The 23665-nt window shown below is 32.3% G+C and overlaps 2 protein-coding genes and 1 long non-coding RNA gene across 3 annotated transcripts; 1 reads left to right on the top strand and 2 right to left on the bottom strand.

Moving 5' to 3' along the window:
- Positions 1-1773: 1773 nt before the first annotated feature.
- LOC106616015 (uncharacterized) lies at positions 1774-8211 on the bottom strand. Its single transcript, XM_014232460.3, has 4 exons — positions 7935-8211; positions 6839-7214; positions 4207-4516; positions 1774-3344 (listed from the first exon to the last, which is right to left on the bottom strand). The coding sequence occupies exons 1-4, from the start codon at positions 8125-8127 to the stop codon at positions 2139-2141; spliced, it is 2085 nt and encodes a 694-aa protein (XP_014087935.3). The 5' UTR covers positions 8128-8211; the 3' UTR covers positions 1774-2138.
- Positions 8212-14492: 6281 nt separating this feature from the next.
- On the bottom strand, positions 14493-17142 carry LOC106616030 (uncharacterized). Its single transcript, XM_014232478.3, has 3 exons — positions 16673-17142; positions 15831-16140; positions 14493-15771 (listed from the first exon to the last, which is right to left on the bottom strand). Exons 1-3 carry the CDS (start codon positions 17140-17142, stop codon positions 14554-14556), a joined length of 1998 nt encoding a protein of 665 aa, XP_014087953.2. The 3' UTR covers positions 14493-14553.
- LOC118680159 (uncharacterized) lies at positions 16366-17202 on the top strand. The gene is made up of 2 exons (XR_004975670.2): positions 16366-16595; positions 16683-17202. It is a non-coding gene; the product is annotated as an uncharacterized lncRNA (long non-coding RNA).
- Positions 17203-23665: the final 6463 nt, after the last annotated feature.

Here is a 23665-nt window from a genome sequence, read left to right as displayed (position 1 = left end):
TATTGGTATGTACATGCATATGTTTCAGGTTTATTTCATCTAAATCTAAAAATATTGAATTAGATAATACTTTAATAGACTTAAAGGTTTAGTAAAACCTAGTTTATTAAAAAGGCTTGTATAAAAAAAGTAACTGCAATTTATATAGTAAATTTTATTAAAATGGCTCCATTGTGTTATCAAGGATTCATTTGGCTTAAATCACTTTCTGATTTGAGGTTATCGACGCTAATTAAGCAAATGTTCTTTATACCTTATCTGTGAAATGTAAAATACTATAAAAGCCGCGGTCTGCCAGCGATACTTCTTCGTCGATTTGTGCCTCTATCAAGAAGCACGAGCCGAAACACCTCCAGCAACAAAATTTGCATGGGTAAACATCAGCTTATAACAGGCATTTAAGGACTCTATAGTGTAATCATGGACTGAAACCTTTGGCCTGATGCCAGATCACCATAAACACAAAAATTATCTATTTTTCTGTTAAATTTTCTTAATATTTATTCCAATTTTTTTCAATCTGTTGGTCTCAAAGTGATGCTACCTTTGAAATTTTTGTGTACAATGGATAAAATATGCATTTTCTCCTTTGATAAAACAGTAGAGGATCACCATTTCACAGATTGTAAAATTTTAGCACAACAACCACACACGCAAAAGAAAATATGCAATGGTTATAAATTGTGCTACACCAAAGCCCATATTAATTCTCGTGCAATGAAAATGGCAAAATAATTGCAGCCCTGTGCCAGCTATTACAAATATATGCATATATACATACATACATTTCGTTGCTTTTTATTAAGAAAGGTTTTATACAATTTTGAATTTTATATTAATTATTAAAGTTTTATTTAACATATTCGATAAAAATGACTGAAGAAGTTGAATCCCCGCAAAAAAAAAAAGGCAGCAGCCACACAAAAAATGAAAGGATCGCGAAGTACTCCTCATAATTAAATCGCTGAAGGAGAAGCCGGATTTTGAGGCAAGTTTTAAGTTAAAATTTTTAAATTAAATTTTTAATCTAATTCGTTGATCATTCTTTTTAGGCTCCTACTGCACGGTTCTATTTTAAGCGAATTTTGAAAAAATGCCTCTTGGGAACTTGTGCGGTGGAAGCTGCGGCATTTGAAGTCGCAGTACGGCAAAGTTAATGACTGGCTGGCTTCAACTGGTACTGGACTGATGGAGGAAACTCATGGAAGTACCATCGCAGGTTGGACAATTTGAATGTTACAACTTGCATTTATATAACCATCTCTATTATATTTTCAGCAAAAATCGCTAAAAAGTGTCCATATTTCAAACAGCTGAGAGAAATTTTTGGCAAACGCGTGCCTACTATTGAGTCGTTAATAATCACGCCAGATGTTGTTGCCTCGTCCACCTCTCACATGTAGCCAGAGAGTTCTGTTCCTGTTAAAGTAAAAGCTAAAGGTGAAAACAACATCGAAGTACCAAGCGCTGCGCTATCAAATGTCGCAACTTTTTTATGCGCCAGATATAGCATATAGCTTTCATACAAACTGACCAGCCAAACTTAATATCCTTGTATATATTGTCAAGGTGTCTTCACGTAATTTGGCATAAGCATTATCGGAGATAAGAGCATTATTATTTAAAGCATTGCTACAATCTCCAAGAAATTGTTTAATTGACCAGGGTAACCGAAGTTAAAATTATTTCTTGTAAAAACATAAATTAGATCAAATACTACTTTATAATTAATATTATTATTTTTTTAATTTTTAAATGGAATAAAAATACAAGTTTCTAATAAAATGTATATATTTACTACGCCTACCATACATATTTTTGTGTATATATAATTAAATTACATTTTAATATTGGTCCGTCATTAGTATTTTTATTTTATGTACCTTTGCGAAATCGGTTGTTTCAAATATTCTCGATTATGCTATCATGCATGTAATACTATTTCTTATCACAGGTTATGTTTAATGATAATATGTATTATCTCTGATTTGTATTCGGTGAGTGATCTGTTTCAACATACAAGTATTATATATGTATGCGGAAACTATAAAGTAAATTTATAATTTTATAATTTATTTAAATTTTTAAAATATTTTAATTTTAAAATAACTATTTTTGTATGCCGAAATCAAATTTTTTCATTCTTTACAAATGCAATATTTCTTAGCCTCTTTTAAATTAATACAGCCTGCGGTGCTTTTATATGAATCCAATCGAGATATATCTTCAACATTAATTGAAATTACTTTCGAACTTCTATTGTAAATTGCTGTCGCTTGAAATGACGGCTCTTTTGGCAGTGCTTCGAAGGTGAGCCGGTACGTTGACTGATTTGGTTCATCAATCATTTTTAATTCAGCTGAATTTAAAGACTTCAAAGTCAAATTATCGCATTTATCGCCAATATTTTTGTTAACCAAATATTGATTGATTTCGTTAAATATCAGGCTGGTTAAATTACTTACGAGCTCATCATTTATATCTACTGTTTCATATGGTACACATGTACACCAATGCTCGGGAATGCCAGCATCAGTACAGGTGCGATCCTCTGGTATTTCATTAAAAATGCTAACACCCTGTATGGTTCCATTGAGGTAAGGAAATTCATTTTCCGGTTCAGCCACTTCAAGTATATGTTTCATGGTCGCATAAATGTCATATGGCGTTGTTAAACGCTTTTGATTTATTTGTAAGTTTTTCATAAAATCCGGATATTCGTTTTGATACCACGACGGTATCGATATAAACATTGTGGGTAATCTTTCTTCTAAAAAACCAGATTTTAACCATAGTAATGAACCCCAACGCATCCCATGGTCTGAAAAAAATATCACAATGGAACGTTCGAGAATGCCGTCTCTCTTCATTCTTATTAGATATTCTAAAATTTTCGTGTCCATTGTTGCTGGGGTATCAAAGGCATTATGACTAAATGAGTTTGTCCAGAATAGTCCAAAAAGTGGATCAGCAGGAAAATTATTCGCAAATTGTAGCATAAAATCAAATATGTATTCAGCATGATGTTTGCGACCAACGCAATATTCCAGACCGGCATTTTTCACAATATCTAATTTTTCGGTAAGGGCCAACAACATGGGCCTGAGGTAATAATCTGTCGGCTGTTGAAAAAAACCACACTTCACATAATTAAATGTACTCATGACATTACAATCTTCTGCATATGCTGTTTTATAACTGTAATTTTTAAAATTATTCCAAATTAGATTACAAATCGGGTCATTTAAACCGCCCACAGTTGTTGGACGACATTTTTCTTTTCCTGTGGTTAAATTGTACGATGTTAACAAAGCCAACAAATTAGGAAAAGTATTATCGCCTATCTGGAGAAGAAAACCAATGTTAAATAAATTTAAAACATATTGTTTTTAAATTGAGTTATATTTTTATACAAATACATTTTAGCAAATATAGAAAAAACTTGAGCTTCGGTTGCAACGAAGCTATAATACCGTTCACGGGTACATTTCTTATAGCACAAAAAGGTATAAAACGATCAGTTAGTTTGAATGGCAGCTATATGCATTAGTGATCCGATGTTCTTGGAGATTTTAGCGTTGTAGAGTATTTTACACCAAATTTCGTAAAACATATACCATATATATATATTATATCAAATATAATCGTTTAAAATAGAAGAACTTGAGTTTTATCCGTCAGTTTGTGTGGCAGCTATATGCTATAGTGGTTTGATATCGATGACTTCGACAAGAGAGCCACTTTTGAGAAAGAAAAGCACATGTGCGAAAATTCAGATCGATATCTCAAAAACTGAAGAGCTGGTTGGCTTATATACAGACTGACGGTAGCCAGACAGACGGATATGGCTAAATCGACTCAGCTCGTCACGTTGCTCATTTATATATGTACAATATATAAATATATATACATAAACATAAATATATATATATATATATATATATATATATAATGATAATGAAGAGAGATGGCATATATATATATATATATATATAGGATCTTCGACTTTCTTCTAAGGATTACAAACTTTCTGCCAAGCTTAATTTGTCCTGTTCAGGGTATAAAAAGTATTATATTATAAAAGTAGTTTTTTTCGAAAACAAAACTAGAACAATATGATCATTGTGTCGAAATCAAAAAACATTCGAGATAAAACTATTTTTGATTTCCATGATTAGTAAATTTATTTTTATAAAAGAAACTCACTTTGTTATAACCTTGCAACTCGAACCAATTGTTCATTTGCAAATAATTAAAGGTATTCGGCATGGTACGTCGTAAGTTTATACGAGAAAAACTATCTATGCCCAACAACAATACATTCGGCTTCTTTCGTGAGGTTGTGTGCTTATTATTCGAACTAGTGACACTGTTATTTTTTTGTTGAGCGAATGAGAAAGCATCTTTTTGAATGATAGTAGTATTTGCTTCCTTGCTCAATGAACATTCGGTAATTATATAATCTATGTGTAGTGGTACCATAAAATCCTGAAGAAATGTAGAGCATGGCAGTAAACTAAATAATAAAAAGAGAGTAAAAAAATAGTGTGGTTATAATCAAATTGTAAGTACAATCTTTGATCCACATATACTATAATTTAAATATCGTAAAATAATTAAATCTTAAACCATTGCAAACTCGTTAATATTTGTATAATATTAGCGAATACATTAATATACATATGTAAATACAATACTAAATTTGTCATCTATATATAAGCTGTGAACCGGAAGACGGGAATCAGTTTGTTTTTTATATAAGAGGTGGGCGAAAATATAGGCCAATACCTCTCTTATTGGTAGATTTATCCTTTGTCAAGTTATAGGTATATACAGATGAACGATCAATACACTCGTTATACAGAGGAAAGATGAAATTTTACGGTGATTCAAAATGTGTGTTTATGTAACGACTTCGTGAATTGGAAATGAAAGTATTGTAATTTAACTAGGCTAGAAATAGATGAGGTGAAGCTTCTTAAAATAGTGTTTAAATATTCGGAATTACTAGCTTTTCCCGCGCCTTCGCTCGCATTGAATCTCCTAAATAAATATCAAAGATTATTAACAATACCAAATAACTAAATACATAGTATGTACACGAACACTATACCGCTGTGATCATCTTCGTGGTGGTGGTGTTAACCCAAATTTTGTCTGTTTAACACTTTTGTTGCATTTTTGTTTTGCTTGATTTTTACTCAATTTTGAAATTTATTTTACAAAGAGAATTTCAAATTCTTGAATTGAAATTTATTTCATCGAATGTAATTGCAAAACTGATTTTGCAAAAAAGAAACGTTCTGCAAGAATAACGAATAACTGTGCAAATTTTCACGTCTTTCCGATTTTACTCTTATCATAAAAAGTATTATCACCGAGTTTCAATACTAGAACTCACAGATTATTTCGGCATAAACTCTGCCATAACCACTAGGGTCAACATAATCGGTATCTGGGGCCTAGAAAAGTTGTGATCTGATTTCGACAATTTTTAGACCTGAAATTGAATACCATACATGGAGTATTTGTGTAAAGTTTTATTTCGATAACGTCATTGACTCTCGATTTATAAAGCATAAAATAAAAGAATCAGATTTGATTTAAAAATGTTATATGTAAGAAGTAGGCGTGGTTGTAGTCGATTACGCCCATTTTCACATATTTGGTTCAAATTGTTCGAATATTTATAAGGATATAGGATCTCACCTAAACTGGCTCCTATAAAGTCATTTCGTATCATCTTGGGTACAAAATTTAATGCATCTGACACATTTATTTCGTGAGTTACCTCAATTTTAGTAGTATCCACCATAACCGTTATTTGATGATTCGTATGATTTCATCCACTTTTGTATTGTCGAAGGAGGTGCTAAAAAGATTGAGCGAATTTGGTTAATACAGCTTTAGTGGTTTGTGAGTTATGTGCATTACACCTGTTAGAGGACAGAGCCACGCCTTTTTTTTAAGCTTTTTTAAATCTTGTAAAAACAAATGTCACTTCCTACTACGATTCGTTGTACCAAATTACAGTTTTGTATATTAATTTGCGGCTTAATTATAGCGTTCTTTAAGGTTTAAATTAACGGCATTTTGTGGACGCGACAGTGGTCCAATTCCGCCTATCTTCAGACAGTCAAACGGATTTCAACTCGTCTCGGCATTCTGATCATTTATATATTATGTATAACAATATCTGTCTTGTTTAGTCTTAGGTGTTACAAACAACCGTTAGGTGAACAAACCCATTATACTCGGTAGCAACATGTTGAGAGAGTATAAAAATTGTTATTCCATCGATATATCTATACTGCTTTGTAATTGATGGTCGATTAAGTCCGATTAACGGTCAAATTAGAGAAGTTCACTTCGCTCTCGAGCTCAAGTCAGAGATGCATGTAAAATAATATTTAATCTTAATAAACGTTGGGTATTATAATTTAAATGCCCAAAATTATTATTTTGTTTAATCTGGCTACAGTGGAAAATGTTATAAAAAACGCTAATTTTGAGGCGCTCTCAGACTGGAAAGAGTTGGGCATCCCATTATCCCTGGCTCAAGTCGTGGACATAGTTGTTCTAAAGCATTATTCTTATACGATAAAGTTAGTCACCAAAATAATATATGTATACATTTCGTCTATGAATAACGGTAGATGCTATCGATTAACCAATCGTAATACGTATACATAACACTGTTATCGTATTGTATTATCTAAATTCAACAGACTATAAAAACTACTGCAATTCATTATTAATACTAGGTTCCACAATTCACAAATTGTGTTTTCAAGAGGATTTCAATTCGGTGCGAACATAGCTCACTCACTCAACTCACTCGAATTTATTATCAGCCTGTCCACCACTGCCACTTCGCACAATTTGCCGATAACAACAGCCGACATCCGTAGCGGTGGCATTTAAGGGTTTAACTGCTCGTTCAATGGCCTCCACATTCATGTGTAGAAAGTATTGTCGTGCATTTAGCTGATAGTTGATTGTTATGAATGATTCGTCGTTTGTACAATTGGTGTAGTTAAAACCTCGCCGATTGAAGAGTTCTGACACACCCTTCTCGAAAGGATCCACAAATGGCACACGACATTGAGAAGTGTAAATAAAATATTTTTGCAGCTCTTGTGTTGGTGCTGAGGATCTTGATGAAAATGTTGTTATTGCTGCTGATGTTGCTTCAGTTATTGTTGGTGAGATTGCTGTTGATACACACACATACAAATATTAATGGAGTTAGTTGGAAACAATTATTACAATTATTTTCACTATATGAATAGTTCTCAACAATATTTTTTATACCCTGAACAGAATATATTAAGTTTGTAACACACAGAAAGATACTTCGGAGATCCTATAAAATATATGGGTCATTCCATTCAAAATTTACATTCAAACATTTATTTTCGGGCATGACATTTATTTTTATATTCTTTAAAGCCAAATTTTGGACACGTACTTTTTACATATATACAGATACAATTTAAATAACAAATAATTTTTTTTTTTTCAATTTCAATTCAATTTTATTGAGAAATGTTATTTATATTACATCTTTACGAAATTTAGCATACTTATATTATTATCAAGGTCAACGCTCGGACCCCTATAGCATATATATATATAGCTGCCAACAAGCGTTTATTTGTGAAGGGTATTGTTGCTTCGGTGCAACCGAAGTTAACACTTTTTTTCACAATAAAACTAAAGCTATTGTTCGTGCAAATTTTTCACAAAGCAGACCGTTATTTTGTTACAACTTGTAATAGTTTTTGTTCTAATAATAATTATATTTGTTTTGATTGCCATATATTTGTTTAATAAAACTGTACCTTCATAATTATCAACATAACGGTAATTGATAATCACAATTTTTTGTATTAATATTTTCTTCTAGCATATACCATATACATATTACTTACATTTTTGTGATTTTTTATCAGTATCTTTTGCACTCTTATCCACATAATTAATGTTGTCTATGTCGCTAAAGGATTGCCAATAAAGCAAGTGTAGTATAAAAATGATCATACAAAATATTATGATATGTTTCGATTGAATTTTTTGCTCTTTGTATGCATTATTATCTAGTAATTTATATTTTATTTTCGACATGATTGCAAGTATTTTTTAATAGGTTACATATGTACGTATGTATCTTTGCCAGCTTTTCGTTTTGTAATATGTTTTCTCACGAACTTAGTTTTTGGCACTAACGCCCTGCTTGACTTCACCCTTACCTATTTATATGTCAACCTCATTGCAGCTTTTTTAAACTCTTGCAACATGTTGCTACAGAGTGTAATAGTTTTGTTCACCTAACGGTTGTTTGTATCACTTAAAACTAATAGTGGTAGATATATAGTTATATACATATATATAAATGATCGGAATAACGAGCAGAGTTGAAATCCGGATGTCTGTCTGTCCGTAAAAATTGAGATATGATTATGACACTTGGTACATGCGTTCTTTGGCATCCAATGGGGGTTGGTATTGCAGATGGACTGAATCAGACCATGGCCCACAAAACGCCATTAAACGAAAATGCATAAAGTGTCATAAGCTCTACAATAAGATACAAAGCTGTTATTTGGCACAATGAAGAGCATTAGAGAGAGGCATAAGCGATTTAAAAAATGTTAAAAAGTGGGCGTGGCCCCGCCCGTTAATAGATCTTTTAAACCACTAAACCAAGTTCGCTCAAGAAAAATGTTTTTGGCACTCCTACCGAAAATGTGAAAGTGGATGAAATGGGTTGATAACCCCGCTCACTGCCTATATAACGATTTTGTCAAAAACTACTAAATGCGCGATTATTCAATAATGCGTTATAGACATCAAATTTTACAGCCGGAATGGTACAAGAAGGCTTTATAAGAGCCATTAGTAAAATTATGCGATAGGCGTGGCACCTCCCATATTTAGAAGAAATCACATATTTCAGAGCCTATTTGATCAATTTCTACCAAATTCGGTAGGTAGTATTATAAATCAAGCACGAATGAATACATCGAGATAAAACTATGCACGAATAGTGCCTTTGAAGTGTGCCACCTTATGACCACAAATTGTCAAAATCGGGCTACAACTGTCCAAGCCCCCAGACACCGAATATGGAAACCCTAGTTCCAATTGCGAACTTTTTATCGAAAATCTATGAGATATATTATTGAAATACGGAAATAGTCCTTTCCTGATAATAGCATGCCTGTTTGTCAAAAATCAGTTGAATCGGATCAATACTTCCCGTAGCGCACATATAGTTTTTATATTTATTTTCGAATTTTCGATTGACTTTATACCGCATATATCGGCCAATATGTGGGTTATCTTAATTAAAATGAGCGTATTTTTCTAATAACGGCGAATCTTTGTGCAAAATTGATAAAATCCTATGAAAACTTGCCCAAGTCTCCATATAACTAATATCAGGATTTTTAAACATCCGGTTGACTTTACTCCTCTTTATATTGGTGATGGTATGTCAGGTACCTTTATGAAACTCAGAGATCATCTTTTTCTGTTAATAATATGAGTATGTTAATCTCGAAAATAGATAAAATCGGGTCAATACTACCCCTATATCCCATATACCTATCATAAGGTTTAGCTTAATATCAATGGAATTGGTCAAAATATGGTCCAAACCTCACATCTCTAATAAAATATAATCAATTCCGATCTTCTGGCTGACGTTTTGCACATCTAAACATATGCTATATATTGATTATATTTATCTTCTTCAGTTGAGTTTATGTCACATATATCTCTTTTGAGGATGATTTTAATATAATATTATTTTATATGGAGTAGATCACCTATAGTCTAAATTCGTAATATACCAAATTTGATTGGAATCCATTCACGATTTCGGCGAATAATGAATGTTGAATTCTTTAGCAACTTTTATTTATTTAAGATAAAGGTATTTTCCCGTCTTTGATCTTTGGAAGTTCAAGAGTATGAAATGTTCGATGACACCCGAACTTAGCCTTTCCTTACTTGTTATTTCGGATTTCCTCGTCTCAATAACTCGACTTTCACTATTTTCTATTGGCTGAGTTCGCAGTTCGTTAGAAATAATATATACGGGTATTTCTTATCGCTCATATTTTTTATATTCGCGCGCAATTGTGTTGCGCGTACTGTATGGTTTCGCTCGCCGAAGAGTGTAAATATAGATGCGCCCATTTGAAAATTGGTGTTGCGCAACATTTAAAATGTTTAGAGACAATATATTTTTTTTAATATTATATATATATTTGCTGCAAGTTGAGATTCAAACTGCTTGGACTTAAACTAGTGAATAAACTATTGCTGGATACACCGAAATCTAGAAGGGCGTTCCAGGCATCACCGGAAGTTCTTGGAAAAAATATGAAACCATTTTTTTCTTCATTTGTAAATTTGATTTTTTTTAAAAAGCACCAAGTATAGTTTAATATTAATATAAAATTAAACTTCTAAAAAGATGCTATAAAGAAATTGAATTTGAATTTGTTCATAGTCCCAGCAAAAATCAAATGTCTAACATGGCATCTATACTTGTAGGTAATAAGGTAGCGCGTAAGAAAATAAATAAACTGCAATAATTTTTCGATAACTCTAAATATAAACATATGTTTTCAAAACATTTTTATTGTTGTTGTATTTTTGTTCACTTATTGTAAAACGTCAAACGTTGGGACTCTATTAGTTAAACTATTTTAAAGTTTTTAAAGTGCTTCCGAACAAGTCTTTAATTAGTTTTTCTACGGTATACACACTGTGATTCGAAAGTAAACACGGCGATATTCTCTGAAGAAACTAGAAACAATCACGCGAGATACATATATTGATAATTGTGCAAATACAACTGATGGTGCATTTTATACATAAATATGATGAAATGTTGAGCAAATTGCAAGATAAAACCACTTCGGTCGGTAAGTTTAATTTCAAGCCGAATAACTGAAATAAACATATGGTTTTTTGGACACCATTAGCGTCATTTAATGTTCGTCTAATTTAGACATGTACTCGTATATACGCGAACTAGTCCCACGTTGTCGATCAGAAATTCTGAACACGTCCTTTCAGCATATACTTGTATGTATTTTCCATACAAACTGAACACAATGTACGGAAAACTCTTTTATTTGATCAGATATCATCACCAAATCTGGCATGAATTATTGTCCAAGACTACGTTACGAGAACAAATTGTTTACAACCGTACCGTACAAACTGATCGATCAAAATCAAGTTCTTCTATGGAATATTTTGTATTTGTGTTGGAAGATAACATTATTCTTGTTTTAATTAGTAGATAGTCAAGTAGTCACACATTCAAATTGTACATGCTTCATTTTTAGTAAGCCAAGTTAATCCCTTCTTCACTTGGGTCTTCCATGAGTCTTTATAACGTGTGTGCCTATGTACATATGTAGAATCGCATTCACCTACATATATAAAGTTGTTGAACACAAATCGATATGCATATCTTTGCAAAACGATCAACAAAAAAATCTATAAACGATATCAACACGAGCAGTAACTAACATAAGGGTACAAAAAGTAATAAATTGTGCAAAGCTGAACGTAGCTATCCTTTCGAAACCGCCTAAAACATGTTGTACAAGAGTATAATAATTTAGTTCAACTAACGGTTTTTTGCAACAGCAATTAAAATGCTCGAAATGACGAGACGAATTGAATTCGTGATGAATTAGACAACCAGTAACACGTTGTATTTGCCGTTCCCACGACAGTCGGGTCTACGTAACTGAAACTTTTGTCCGGCCAAAGACTGTCCACTCGGTAGCATTCCTTTAAATTACCTCGGGGATACAATAACAACAATGTACATGATTTTAAAATTTATAAAAAGTGGACCTCGCCTGGATGTACATAAAATGGTTGCATTTCACTATAAATTGGTATAATTTGAATTGTAGGACGGTATTGAACGGAAACGTAACATTCGGTTCTGATAATGATATACCAAGCTAAAATCAGTTCAAAAAGGATCGAGATGCCTTCCAATTTTCGTTGAAATTTCAAATTTAAGAAATTACTCGACAAGTTTTCACCAGATGATAGTTTGAAAAGGGGCAAACCCGACCTAATGACCTTAAAAGTAGTTTTGGAATTTCAGCAGTTCCCCCCTTTACAAAATGCTTCCGTTATGTCGGTCAATTAATGTGAAATCTAAATAAATGTATTGCATAAAAAATGGATTAAATCGATCTATACCCATATAAGTGAGTATACGTGTGCAAGTCTTGCGATCGTTTTCTTAAGATCAATATTGTCGTTAAAGTGGTAAATTATAATTAACTTTAATTTTTGTGGAACTCATTTAATTATTATTAAATGTTCGGTTGTAGCTGTACATAGCACTTCCTTACATACATAAATATTTCATTGAAAAAGTTAAGCATGTTATCTATCATATTAATCCTTTATTGTCTGCTACTAAGGCTAAACTTATCAATACATGGTAAATGTAGCCCTAACAAAAAGGCACAATGCAATTCACCTTAACCTGGAAACATTTCAAAAATAAACATTGTTGAGATCAGACCGCTGCAATTAAGATTAGCAACTAATACTGTGCAATAAAAAATCATTTTCTTTATTAGATGATGAGTTAGAATAACATGACATTTCCACCTTAAAAGAGCAACAATCATAAACACAAAAAATAATAAAATACACAGTGAAATTTAAAAAAAAAATTTAATATGGTATGAGTTATAATTATATTTAATAAGTTTATTTTTCTGATGTTTGTTTCTTTATCACAATATTCCGATGTCATCTAGCGATTTGAATAATTTTGAAGTATATTTTTATCTAAAATGTGGGCGTGGTTTTTATCGATGATATCCTAAGTTAAGGCGCGGAAAGCTATCTTCGATTCGCCAAGCCTTAGAGAATACATATTCGAATAAATTATACCAGTTGTTCAAATGGATTGGCAGCACTTGTGGGTTAACATTGTGTTAAGGGGAGGAGTAGGGTGAATTCGTATAAAACAAGGCCCCCTTTTAATTATGTTTGAAGTTTTTTTTTTGTAATTTTTTGTTATTGTAATGCCTTGTAACATTTGAGTGCTACGGAAACTGTTTCAGATATCACTAACTACATATGTCAAAATATATTGTACTATACATATCAACAGTGTGTAATATTTATTGTACTACATGAATGCAAACATAGACGACATTTTCACGACCTCAGATCGCCTGTAAATTAGTTTTCTCTGATTACTTTTTATTTTATCTTTCGCTTCCGATGGGTTTCAACCTACTACGAATTTCTTTATTTTTATATCATTTCCAAAGGTTTTTGCTCTTGTCTTTTAGGGAAGATATCGAAACTAAACACAGATAGATAATGTAGTGGGGAAAATTTCATTTGGGGAATTTATAGTGAAAATATCGGTAATTTTCTGAGATATTTTAATGAAATTAGGTGGATGAATTTTCAAACAATTTAGTTTTTTGCTTAGAATGAATATAATTGGTTCAGTCTTCTCTCGCCCCTATATACTCATTACAATGATTTTCGACATTCCGTTGACTCTATTATATATCGGTCAATATGTGCGGTAAATAAAACAAGAAAAAACGTTAACTGCGGTTGCATAGAAGCTATAATAAATACCCTTTACAAATACAAAGGTTTCTCACTAGAACTTGCTTACGATCTAATTTCGTGAAGATACATATCTCGTCAAATAAAAAAGTTTTCCATGCATGCACTTTATTCTGATCGTTCAGTTAATATGGCAGCTATATGCTATAGTCATCGGATCTATACAATTTTTTCGGAGATTGCATTATTGCCTTAAATAACAATTCATGCCAAATTTCGTGAAGATATCACGTCAAATGAAAGAGTTTCCCATACAAGCACTTGAGTCCGATCGTTCAGTTTGTATTGCATATATAGTGATCCCATATCGGCCGCTAATTAGCAGCTTCTTGGTAAGAAACGGTCATATGCTAAATTTAAGATCGATATCTCAAAAACTGAGAGACTTAATATAACGTGTTCAGGGTTTAATTAAGGAGTCAAGTTTTCTTGGACCAATTTTTGTATAATGTAAATGGTTAATATCGGTTAAACCATTCTCTAACCTCTCCATAACTATTATTTTCCCTATCTTTGGTTTATACTGTACATATCGGTCAGTCAGGGAGATGTACTTCTTTGGCGTAGTGAGGTTGAATCTCAAAAACAATTCTTACCTTAATTCAAAAATAGCTCCCACTTATTTGTTTCGGTTTTGTTTAATGTCTGATGCTCCCTTTGTTAAGTTGTAATTTCGAATAACAAAGAGTATAAGTATATGACATTAACCACTCTAAATCTGTTACTAGGCAATACTTTTCATTTATTTTGAGTTTAAAAGATAACTTCAGGAGTAAATAGGAAAGCCATAAGAAATTTTGAGAAATCCGATTTCGAAAAACTGAACACAGTAGATATTTAAAGTATAAACATTTTGTATTTAATAACAGAGTTTTAAATAAATATCGTAATACAGGATTATTTTCGACAAATGCAGTATTTTTTTGCTTCCTTCATATCAATACACGATGCTGTCTGCTCATAGGAATCTAGACGTGATATATCCTCGACATTAATTTCGATTTTATTTGCAGTCTTATTAAAAAGAACTGTTGCTTGGAAATCCTTGAATCTTGGACGTACAAAGTACCACAATCTGTACGTTAGTTCATTATTACTTTTATTGACATTTATGCCTGTTTTTCGTAAGGCTTGATAAATATTGTTTAACTCCAGAACAGCACATTTGGTTTCAATTTTTTTACCAACGAGATATTTATTCATCTCATCAATTAGTAAGTGAGCAACACTTTTAACCTCTTTATCGTTAATTGATACAATTTCATATAACAAACAAGTACACCAGTGATCGCCAATGCCTGCATTTAGACAAGTACGATTCTCAGGAATTTCACGAAATATGCTGATGCCTTGGGTAGTATCGTTTAGATAGGGGAACTCTTTTACGGGGTTTGTCAATTCCATTATATCTTTCAGTGTTGCATATATATCAAATGGTGATGTAAGTCGATTCTTATTCACCTGCAAGGCTTTCACAAATTCAGGATGCTCATTGCGATACCACTGTGGTAATGATATAAACATCATTGGTAAACGCTCTTCTAAGAAACCAGATTTTAATTTCAATAATGGACCAAAACGCATGCCGTGGTCAGCAAAAAGGAATACAATAGTACGTTGTAGAATTTTTTCATCTTTCATTCTCTCAAGATATTCCAAAATTTTCATATCCATTGCTGCTGGCATATCAAAGGAATTATGACTAAACGAATTCATCCAGAATAGTCCGAAAATGGGTTCATCGAAATAAGTAATCGAAAACTGTAGGGCATAGTCGATTATGTACTCGGCATAATGTTTGCGGCCAATGCAGTTTGGTAGATCGTCTATGTTCTCAACGCGCATATTATTTTCGATACAAATTGTAAAAGGTCGTAGATAATAGTCGGTTGGTTGTTCCGCAAATCCACTTCTTCCGAAATTAAACGTACTAATTAATGGTACATCTTCGGCGTATGCGGTTCGATAGCCGTAATCTCTGAAATTATTCCAAATTAGATTGCACATTCGTTGATTGTAGCCACCGAGGGTGTTGTATTGACACTTCTTCTCGGCTATGGTTTGATTGTATGAGGTTAAAGCTGCCATTAAATTTGGAAACGTATTATCGCCGATCTAATGATAAAAATTAAATTTTTATTAGATACGAGTTAATAAAGGCTCTTTGAATTTACCTTATTAAAACCCTTCAGCTCAACCCAGTCATTTCTCTGCAAATGCATAAAGGTTTTGGGCATAGTACGGCGCAGGTTTATTCGGGAGAGGCTATCAATACCCAACAAAAGTACGCTTGGCCTTTTTATTCCAAGTTTCGAAAATCTTTTGGCATTAAATGAATCAGTTAAATTACGATATTGTATAAATGTAAACGCGTCTTTTTGAATTATCACTTTCGTTTCGTTACCGATATAGCACTCGGTTATTATGTAGTCGATATGGCGGGGCACCAAAAAATTTTGTTGAAATCGATGGCAAGATGAAAGGCTACATTAAAGTCAATAATAAAGGCTTTAAAAGTTTAGAAAATTGGGAATGTAACAAGTCTGGAAGTCTTTCATAGAAAATGTACAAACAACCGTTAGAAGTACAATAATAGACAACATTAAAGTTTAGATGGATCTGATAGCATACTATTTATTAATATACATAAGGGAGCTAGATTATCGATATCTTATTTGAGCGAAAGCTTTTTATTTAAAACCTTATTTATAGAACCCAAAAATGGTATATGGAATCTTTTTAATTTTTCATGATCGAAGAAAACCATACTACATTGCTGGAAATGTTCAAACTTATACGTGAAGAAAGTGTCTATGGATTACTTCGAAGAGTCTATGGATTACTTTGTACAAATTAAATTAGCGGATATTTGAACGGTTTGAGCCGATATTTATATTATATAAATTTACGCTGGGGCCAAACAAAGAATAAAGGATACTGTGAGTGTATTCCCCATCAAAAAACCATATTAATATTTGTATAGTAATATTATCTCTTCCGCCAAACAAACACTTACTCATAACCAGAGGTGGCCAACTCATATATTCCTGACCGCTTTATTTCCCTATAACAGCAGTGCATATCTCCACTATTGACAGCGTTTGCTTTCGAAACTTCCGCCATTGCCGACATATTCATATGTAGCTTATATTGTTTAGTCTCGTTTAGATAAATTTGCTGGATGAGTGCTACATCATTTGTACAATTGAAATATGTAAACTTTTTAGGATCAAAAATGTCAAGTACTTCAGCAGAAAATGGATCCACGTAAGGTATCCGGCACTCAGATGTGAGTACGAAATAATCTATCGGTGCTATGTCGGTCGTAGTGCCATAAAAGTGGCGAGCATCGAGCGTATAGAGTATACGTATTACCAGAATTATCAAACCAATCACTATGATCTGCATTGGGTTCCAGATTACAGCCTTAATGTTCGGCCTTCGTGATGTGTTCCTATTAATTGGCAAATATATCGATTTCAACATTTTGTTTATTGTTTTATGATTAGTGTATGCACAAATGAAAAAAATCCGTAAATATATTCGTATACAATAGAATAAATCAAAAATAAAAATATTTTCTTCAAGAGTTTTTTGTTTTTTAATTTTTTGTCATTGAAGTCAAGAGAAATTTTCCATAAAATTGTTGCCAACTATTCCCTACCATTCCTTTTCAAATACCTTTAGATAGATTTATTTTTAGGATGATTTATATGACACTAGATTAGTTTAACCTAACAAAATCTGGAGTCCTGAAAAGGTTTAACTTCGCAATTTATTCTGGGAGTAAGGAAAAAGGAATCGAATTTTAAGCTTTTAAATTTTATTAAAATGTATGTAGATGAGTTTATAAAAAAAAATTTTAAGTTGACATTTTGATTCAAAATGGCGGTCAACGGGCGACGATATGATTCTATGAACTGGTCCTTTCTGAAACAAAATAGATATACATACTACATAAATATTTCGTAAAATGAAGAACTAGTGAAAGAGGTTTAAATTTCGACAGTAAATTGCTTAGTACCATCGTCATTTGATATGAAAATGCAATTTTCAGAAAAACGGGTGCTGAATCTGACTGCCCAAGAAAATACAAAATATTTTTTTTAATTTACGCTATTTTACATCATTTACAAAAAAAAGCGATAATTGAAAAATACGAGACTGTCCTAATCCATTAAAACATGTATTTTTCATTAATGAATTCTGGATAGTTGATAAAATTCACCGCCTTTTATAAAATGTTTTAAATCGTTGTATAAAATACTCGCAATTACTCCGGATTTCCGGTGTTAACATGGCGATGATGGCTCATAATGAGCGTGTTGTAACGGGTGTGTAACGGAGGTATTACGAAATACAAGAGTAGTTAATCAAATACTCAATATTTTCCCTTAACGTGTTAATGGTGGCATAAACTATCAGTTGGTATTGAACCCAATTCAGCACTTTCTTTGATTGGTTTGCGTTTCTGTTGAAATGTATGCTGAATTCGTTCTCAACCATTACTATACCATACACATTGTATTTACTCATACGATAATAGAATTTAGTAATTTAATTTTATTTAACATTTGGCACAGATAAGTTAGTTGCATAGGCACGACTTTTCAACACCTTAAAATACATACAATAATGCATTTTTTTTAATTTTTTAGTATTTCAAGTTTAAGTAAAGGAGAACTGTTGTACTCTTAATTGGAATTTATCTCCTTCTTTAGAAAAATAACTAAATTAAGATTTTATATTTTTTGCTGGTTGTAATTCTTTTCCGTCAAATATCATTACTACTTTAAGCTAGAAAAATAAGTACCTATATCTGGAATGAAAAATAATAGCAGACAGAGGCTCTTGTCAGATTAAACTTGAACTAAAACATGTCGCAAATACAGAGTCACTCAAATAGTATTTAGAAAATATTTGAGTGATATGTGTACGTTCGAATGAGAGGCGCAAAGGCTAATAATTTCAATTTCCCCTAACTCGATGTAAGCTATTTTTTCGTACCACCATAAATAAAAATAAATTTGTACGTATATATTAGGGCTCTTAAAATTATTCGAATAACTCGAAAACTGATTATTCGGTTTGTAACCGTTCGTATGAATATTAACCGAATAGTACTATTTGAATAGTTTCTCTGCTGCGAGTATTTGAATAAATGAAAATTGTTTGAAATGCAAGCAGCCTTTGATTTTTGGCATTTTGTTTTTTGTTTTTGTTTTTTTGAATGAACTCTTATAATTCGAATAGTCGACAACGCACGGTTAACCGAATCGTCGAAAATGAGCGGTTAATCGAATAGTCGACAACTTACGACGATCCGGGTAGTGCAAACCGAATATTATTATTCGATTAATGCTCTATCCGGTTGGTGCTCTAGTATATGTATATTTAGTGCCGTTATACTCTTGATATATGGGAGGAGCTCGATTACCTTTTTTTCATTTGTCATAACGTGTTGAAGTAAGTGTAGAAATAAACATTCAAGCTCCAAGTGTTATTGTATTTAGAGAGTCGAGGGGTAAACATTATGTTTTTCTTTCATTTATATATTAATATTAAAAAATCCTGGAAATGATTTTGGATAAGAATAATATGAGGTGACTCTCTAAAGATGTTAAAGCAATGTCTTCAACATATCGTTCATGAATATTGTTATAAGTGGTGACTACACAATCAGGCAGTGCAGAGACAGATGTCTCAAGTTAATGAATATGATGACAAAATGCTTGTAATTGCTTCTACATCTACATCCACGATGATTGAGATCTGACCCCCGGTGAACTTTTTCTGTGCCCGTGCCCAGGGCCGCCGAGAGAAATACCGAGCCCAGGGGTTAAAAGATTGGGGCCCCTTATAAACCTTATTAACTAGCTTCACACAAAGTACTTCAAGTGCTTTTGAAGAATAAGTCAAATACGACGTAGTGTCTTATGCTTTTATCACATCTGTGTTGAACAAATTTGTTTTGTAATATTTTGAAAATCAATAATATATAAATCAGTTCATACATAGATTTCAGTCAAAAATAGTTTTTCAAATGATACCGAAATATATGAATATGGGGATAGCAAGACTTAACATTTACTACGAAGAAAGACAAATAAAACATTTCTTTATCGATCTAATTAATTTAAATAAAGAGATTCTTGGTATATGTCGACTATTGTGATTAAGTTTTTGAACATGCAGTTTAAAATCCTCTAATCTTCAGTGAATTCATCGATAATAGCCTGGAAATCCAATTTCTTGAGCATGATCGATGAAAGTTTTGATTCTTTCTAAAGCACTAATCGAATGTTCACCACTTGAAACAGAACCGAGTAAAGTGCAAAATATTCTCAAAGCGAAGCATATACATATATGGAAGAAGTCTCCTAATTTTCGATTGATTGATGGTACTCAATTATTCAATAAGTTTTATGGGGTAAGGCGGGTTTCAAAATTTGCATCGTAAACGTGTCTGAGGTGAATTTTTTGCAGCTGCGTTGAGTTCATCTTCTTTCATGAAACTGTCATAGAAATGAGAACGATTTTTTTTGAATTCTATTTCTTCTTTACTGCATTTTTTATTCAATTCTTCAATTTTTATTTTTTTTTTTGTTTTCGCTGATGGTAAAATCGTCTCGACATGCTCTACATTTTGCATTCATTATAAATTGCTTTCTACTGGTCGCGCAGAAATTGCAAAAATAACCCAAGTTTCTTTCATTGATTGACTGAAGGATTTTAAACCATTTCGAGGCTATCAGAACGAACTAAAATTTGCTCAAAAGTATATTTCAAAATTCCATCAACGTCTCGACGAGTTTCTGCCGTAAGGTTGAGTTTTTTAACTTCTTTCACAGCGTTTATCAATCCGGGAAGATTTTTCGCAAATAGCTTGACGGCATCAATTATCACAACATTTAAATAAATGTTCGAAATATTGCCTATTAAAAGCTTTCTAATTTCTAAATACTCACTGAATTTTTTCGATAATATGGGCCACTTGGAGAGCTCCGGGTCCGGGGGGAATGTTTAAAGCGGTACAACGGTGCGATATACATCTATTGGTCAGTACGAAACTGATAACAGAATGAGTTCCATTAAGTGTAAATAGATATCCAATTGAAGTGCATTCGTATGTAATTAACTGTTTGAGTTATAATTAAAAGGGTAATATACAAAAACATTGTGTACCACAAACAAAACTGGCAATTATTATTTGCCTGAATGTAGTGAAACGCTGGGAGGCCGTTGGTATCATTGGAAGTAATTGAAGTTAGAAGATATCCGTTTTCATCAGCTGCTAATTCTGAAAGTATGAATACTCGTACACTAATGAATGCTACTGCGCATACAATTGCTTGCGTACATGCCATACATTTCTATTTCTGTGTACATATACAAGGCCACAATTGTAACTTATCACAGCAGACAATCTGCAAAATCGATATATAAAGGAACTACTTGAGGTAAAACATAGTTCGCACAAAATTATTGTCGAGCCACTGATACTCTCAAAGGGGATGTAATTTGTAAGGATGACAAAATTCGTAATGAAATATTCATAGCCATTATACCGATCAAGCGCTCGAGCGCTCGTTTGCGGTGACAGATGCTACTGGTGGTTATCTAAGCGGTCTCTTTGTGGCATGCGCTCTAAATAGGTAATTACTTTGAAGTTGTGTATGTGTAAACTAGTACACGCAAACAAAAATACTTATTGCTTATTTGCTAACAATTATATCATTCGATCTATAGCTTACATTAGAGTACCGTAATTAAGATAAGATAGACATATTAAACAGAATTGTGGTATTATTCACAGATATTTAATTGGTTATAAAGATATTGTTTCCACTTGACCGTACCGGTATTTAGATACATGTATATATGTATATACCTATGCCACAATTACCACGATAAGCGAAATTGGCAATGCAGATTAGCAGGGATTAATTGTCTTCTAAATTATTTAGAATTTAACTTTAACAAGCAGAGTTTATTTCATTTGTCTCTTCTTAAGAGCCGAAAGTTTTCTTTAATTTTTTAGAACCGTCAATAGTTTCTTTAAAGCAGCAAAGATTGGGTTACACTATAAGAAACCCAATTCGAAGATAAAATTACGTTATATGAAACCCAAAAATATTAAGAGGCAGCTTTTACTTTACATTACATTACGTCATAACATCGTAGCACGCCCTTTCATATCTACAATATTTAACACAGTGATATGTTTTCTAGCCAACCATACTGGCGGTCGTTTTTTATACCTATACATACATAGCAGCAAAGAAGGTACTCAAATGAAATTAGGTGAAGGGGCACACCTAGTGTGATATTTAAAAAAATATATATTTTCCTAATTCGAATTTTCAAAATTTCTTGAGTGATTACTCAGAGAAGAAAGATCCGATCATAATAAAAATTTTTAAAGCGCCACCATTTTGTCAACTTTTTGGACATTTTGGTCATTGTAGTGACAATATCATTTAGTAGAGAATTTTGTTTACGTGTCATCCACGGAGAAATCCGGAATCACTGCAAGACTATTCATAGCGCCGTCGGAGATCGCCCCTTCATTCACATCACTGCATCAAATCACATCAACCATATTAGATCACATCGCCACAATAAATAACATCAATACATTAAATAACAAAAATTCAAAAACAAATCAACGTAGTTGCATGATTTTATTACATGAAAAGGCGTACAAGAAGACCAGTACATCATATTAAATCATCACATCACAACAAGAAAATCACGCTATTTAATCTCATACCGAACTCGTAGTATTTATCTTATAAAAGAGACAACCAACTGGTACGTTATATTAAATAAAATCATATCGACTTGACCAAGTCACAAAACACATATAGTCATATCAAGCTATATACATATATCTAATGAGTGATATAATGTCACTATATCAACCTAACCGAGTCGATGTCTTCTTGTTATTTAGCTAGCAGCAATATACATCAATTGATAACGAATGACATCACTTGATATAATTCTACCAGCTAAGCCAAGTTTCAGCCAATCAACAACGGTTTACAGGAAACCGTTATGCTTCGTCATATGCCTTCAGCTTACGAAAAGATCAGAATAAAAAAAAAAACACCAAAAATAAAATTGTATACTATACTATTGTATAATACTGAATATTTATTTTCACACACTACTTGTTTTTGAGCGAACTATATGGTATTTACTGAAATATTTAAATTTATGCACTGCTAATCATATTGTTTGCTGTGTGTGTTTTTTTTTTTTGACAAGCCTACATAAAGATTATATAAATATTCTTTTGATTCTACTTCATTATTGTACTTTATTAATATTATAAATGATATGAAACTATTTCTTCGATAGTTATCGCATTTGGTAGTTATAAAGAATGCTATTATACTATATACTAAATTTTTTAAAGTTTTAATTGTAGCTAGTTTAACAGAGTTATCTCTAGCAATTTATGAGAAAAAAAACTTTAGTCATGTATGATATCGTAGCGGATATTATAAATATTATCTCTATTCTATCCATCTATCACTTTCTAATATCAGAATACATAAATAGGTATGTTCCCAGAACAATATAATTCACTTAATCTACCCTTATTAAAGAGTTTTAAATGAAGTGTTTTTTACGAGTATATATTGTTTCTTAATAAATGGTGGGTAATAGTGAATCTGGTTCTGAGCCTAAAGCAAAGATTATAATGATAACGGACAAGAAAGCCAATTTGTTGCTGATTATTGACAAGCCAATTTCCTCTCTAAAGTGTCGTTCGGATAATGTTCTATACAGCCCCGTTAATTAATTTTGAGCTGACATTTTGGCGCTATACTGAGTGGTCAATGTAAGGCTGAGTTCAGTTTAAAACTGGTTGTACCCCTCCCATTTATGTTAAACATAGACCTAGAGCTAACAGTCTAAGTCAAATAAATTTTTCAAAATAAATATATTTTAGTTTTTTTTATTAAGATTATCTTAATATAATATAGTTTCAAATACA

Source organism: Bactrocera oleae, chromosome 2 (genome assembly GCF_042242935.1).
Source record: "Bactrocera oleae isolate idBacOlea1 chromosome 2, idBacOlea1, whole genome shotgun sequence".
NCBI lineage: Eukaryota > Metazoa > Arthropoda > Insecta > Diptera > Tephritidae > Bactrocera > Bactrocera oleae.
Note: the sequence above shows the minus strand (reverse complement) of the source record. Positions and strands in the feature narration are given on the sequence as shown.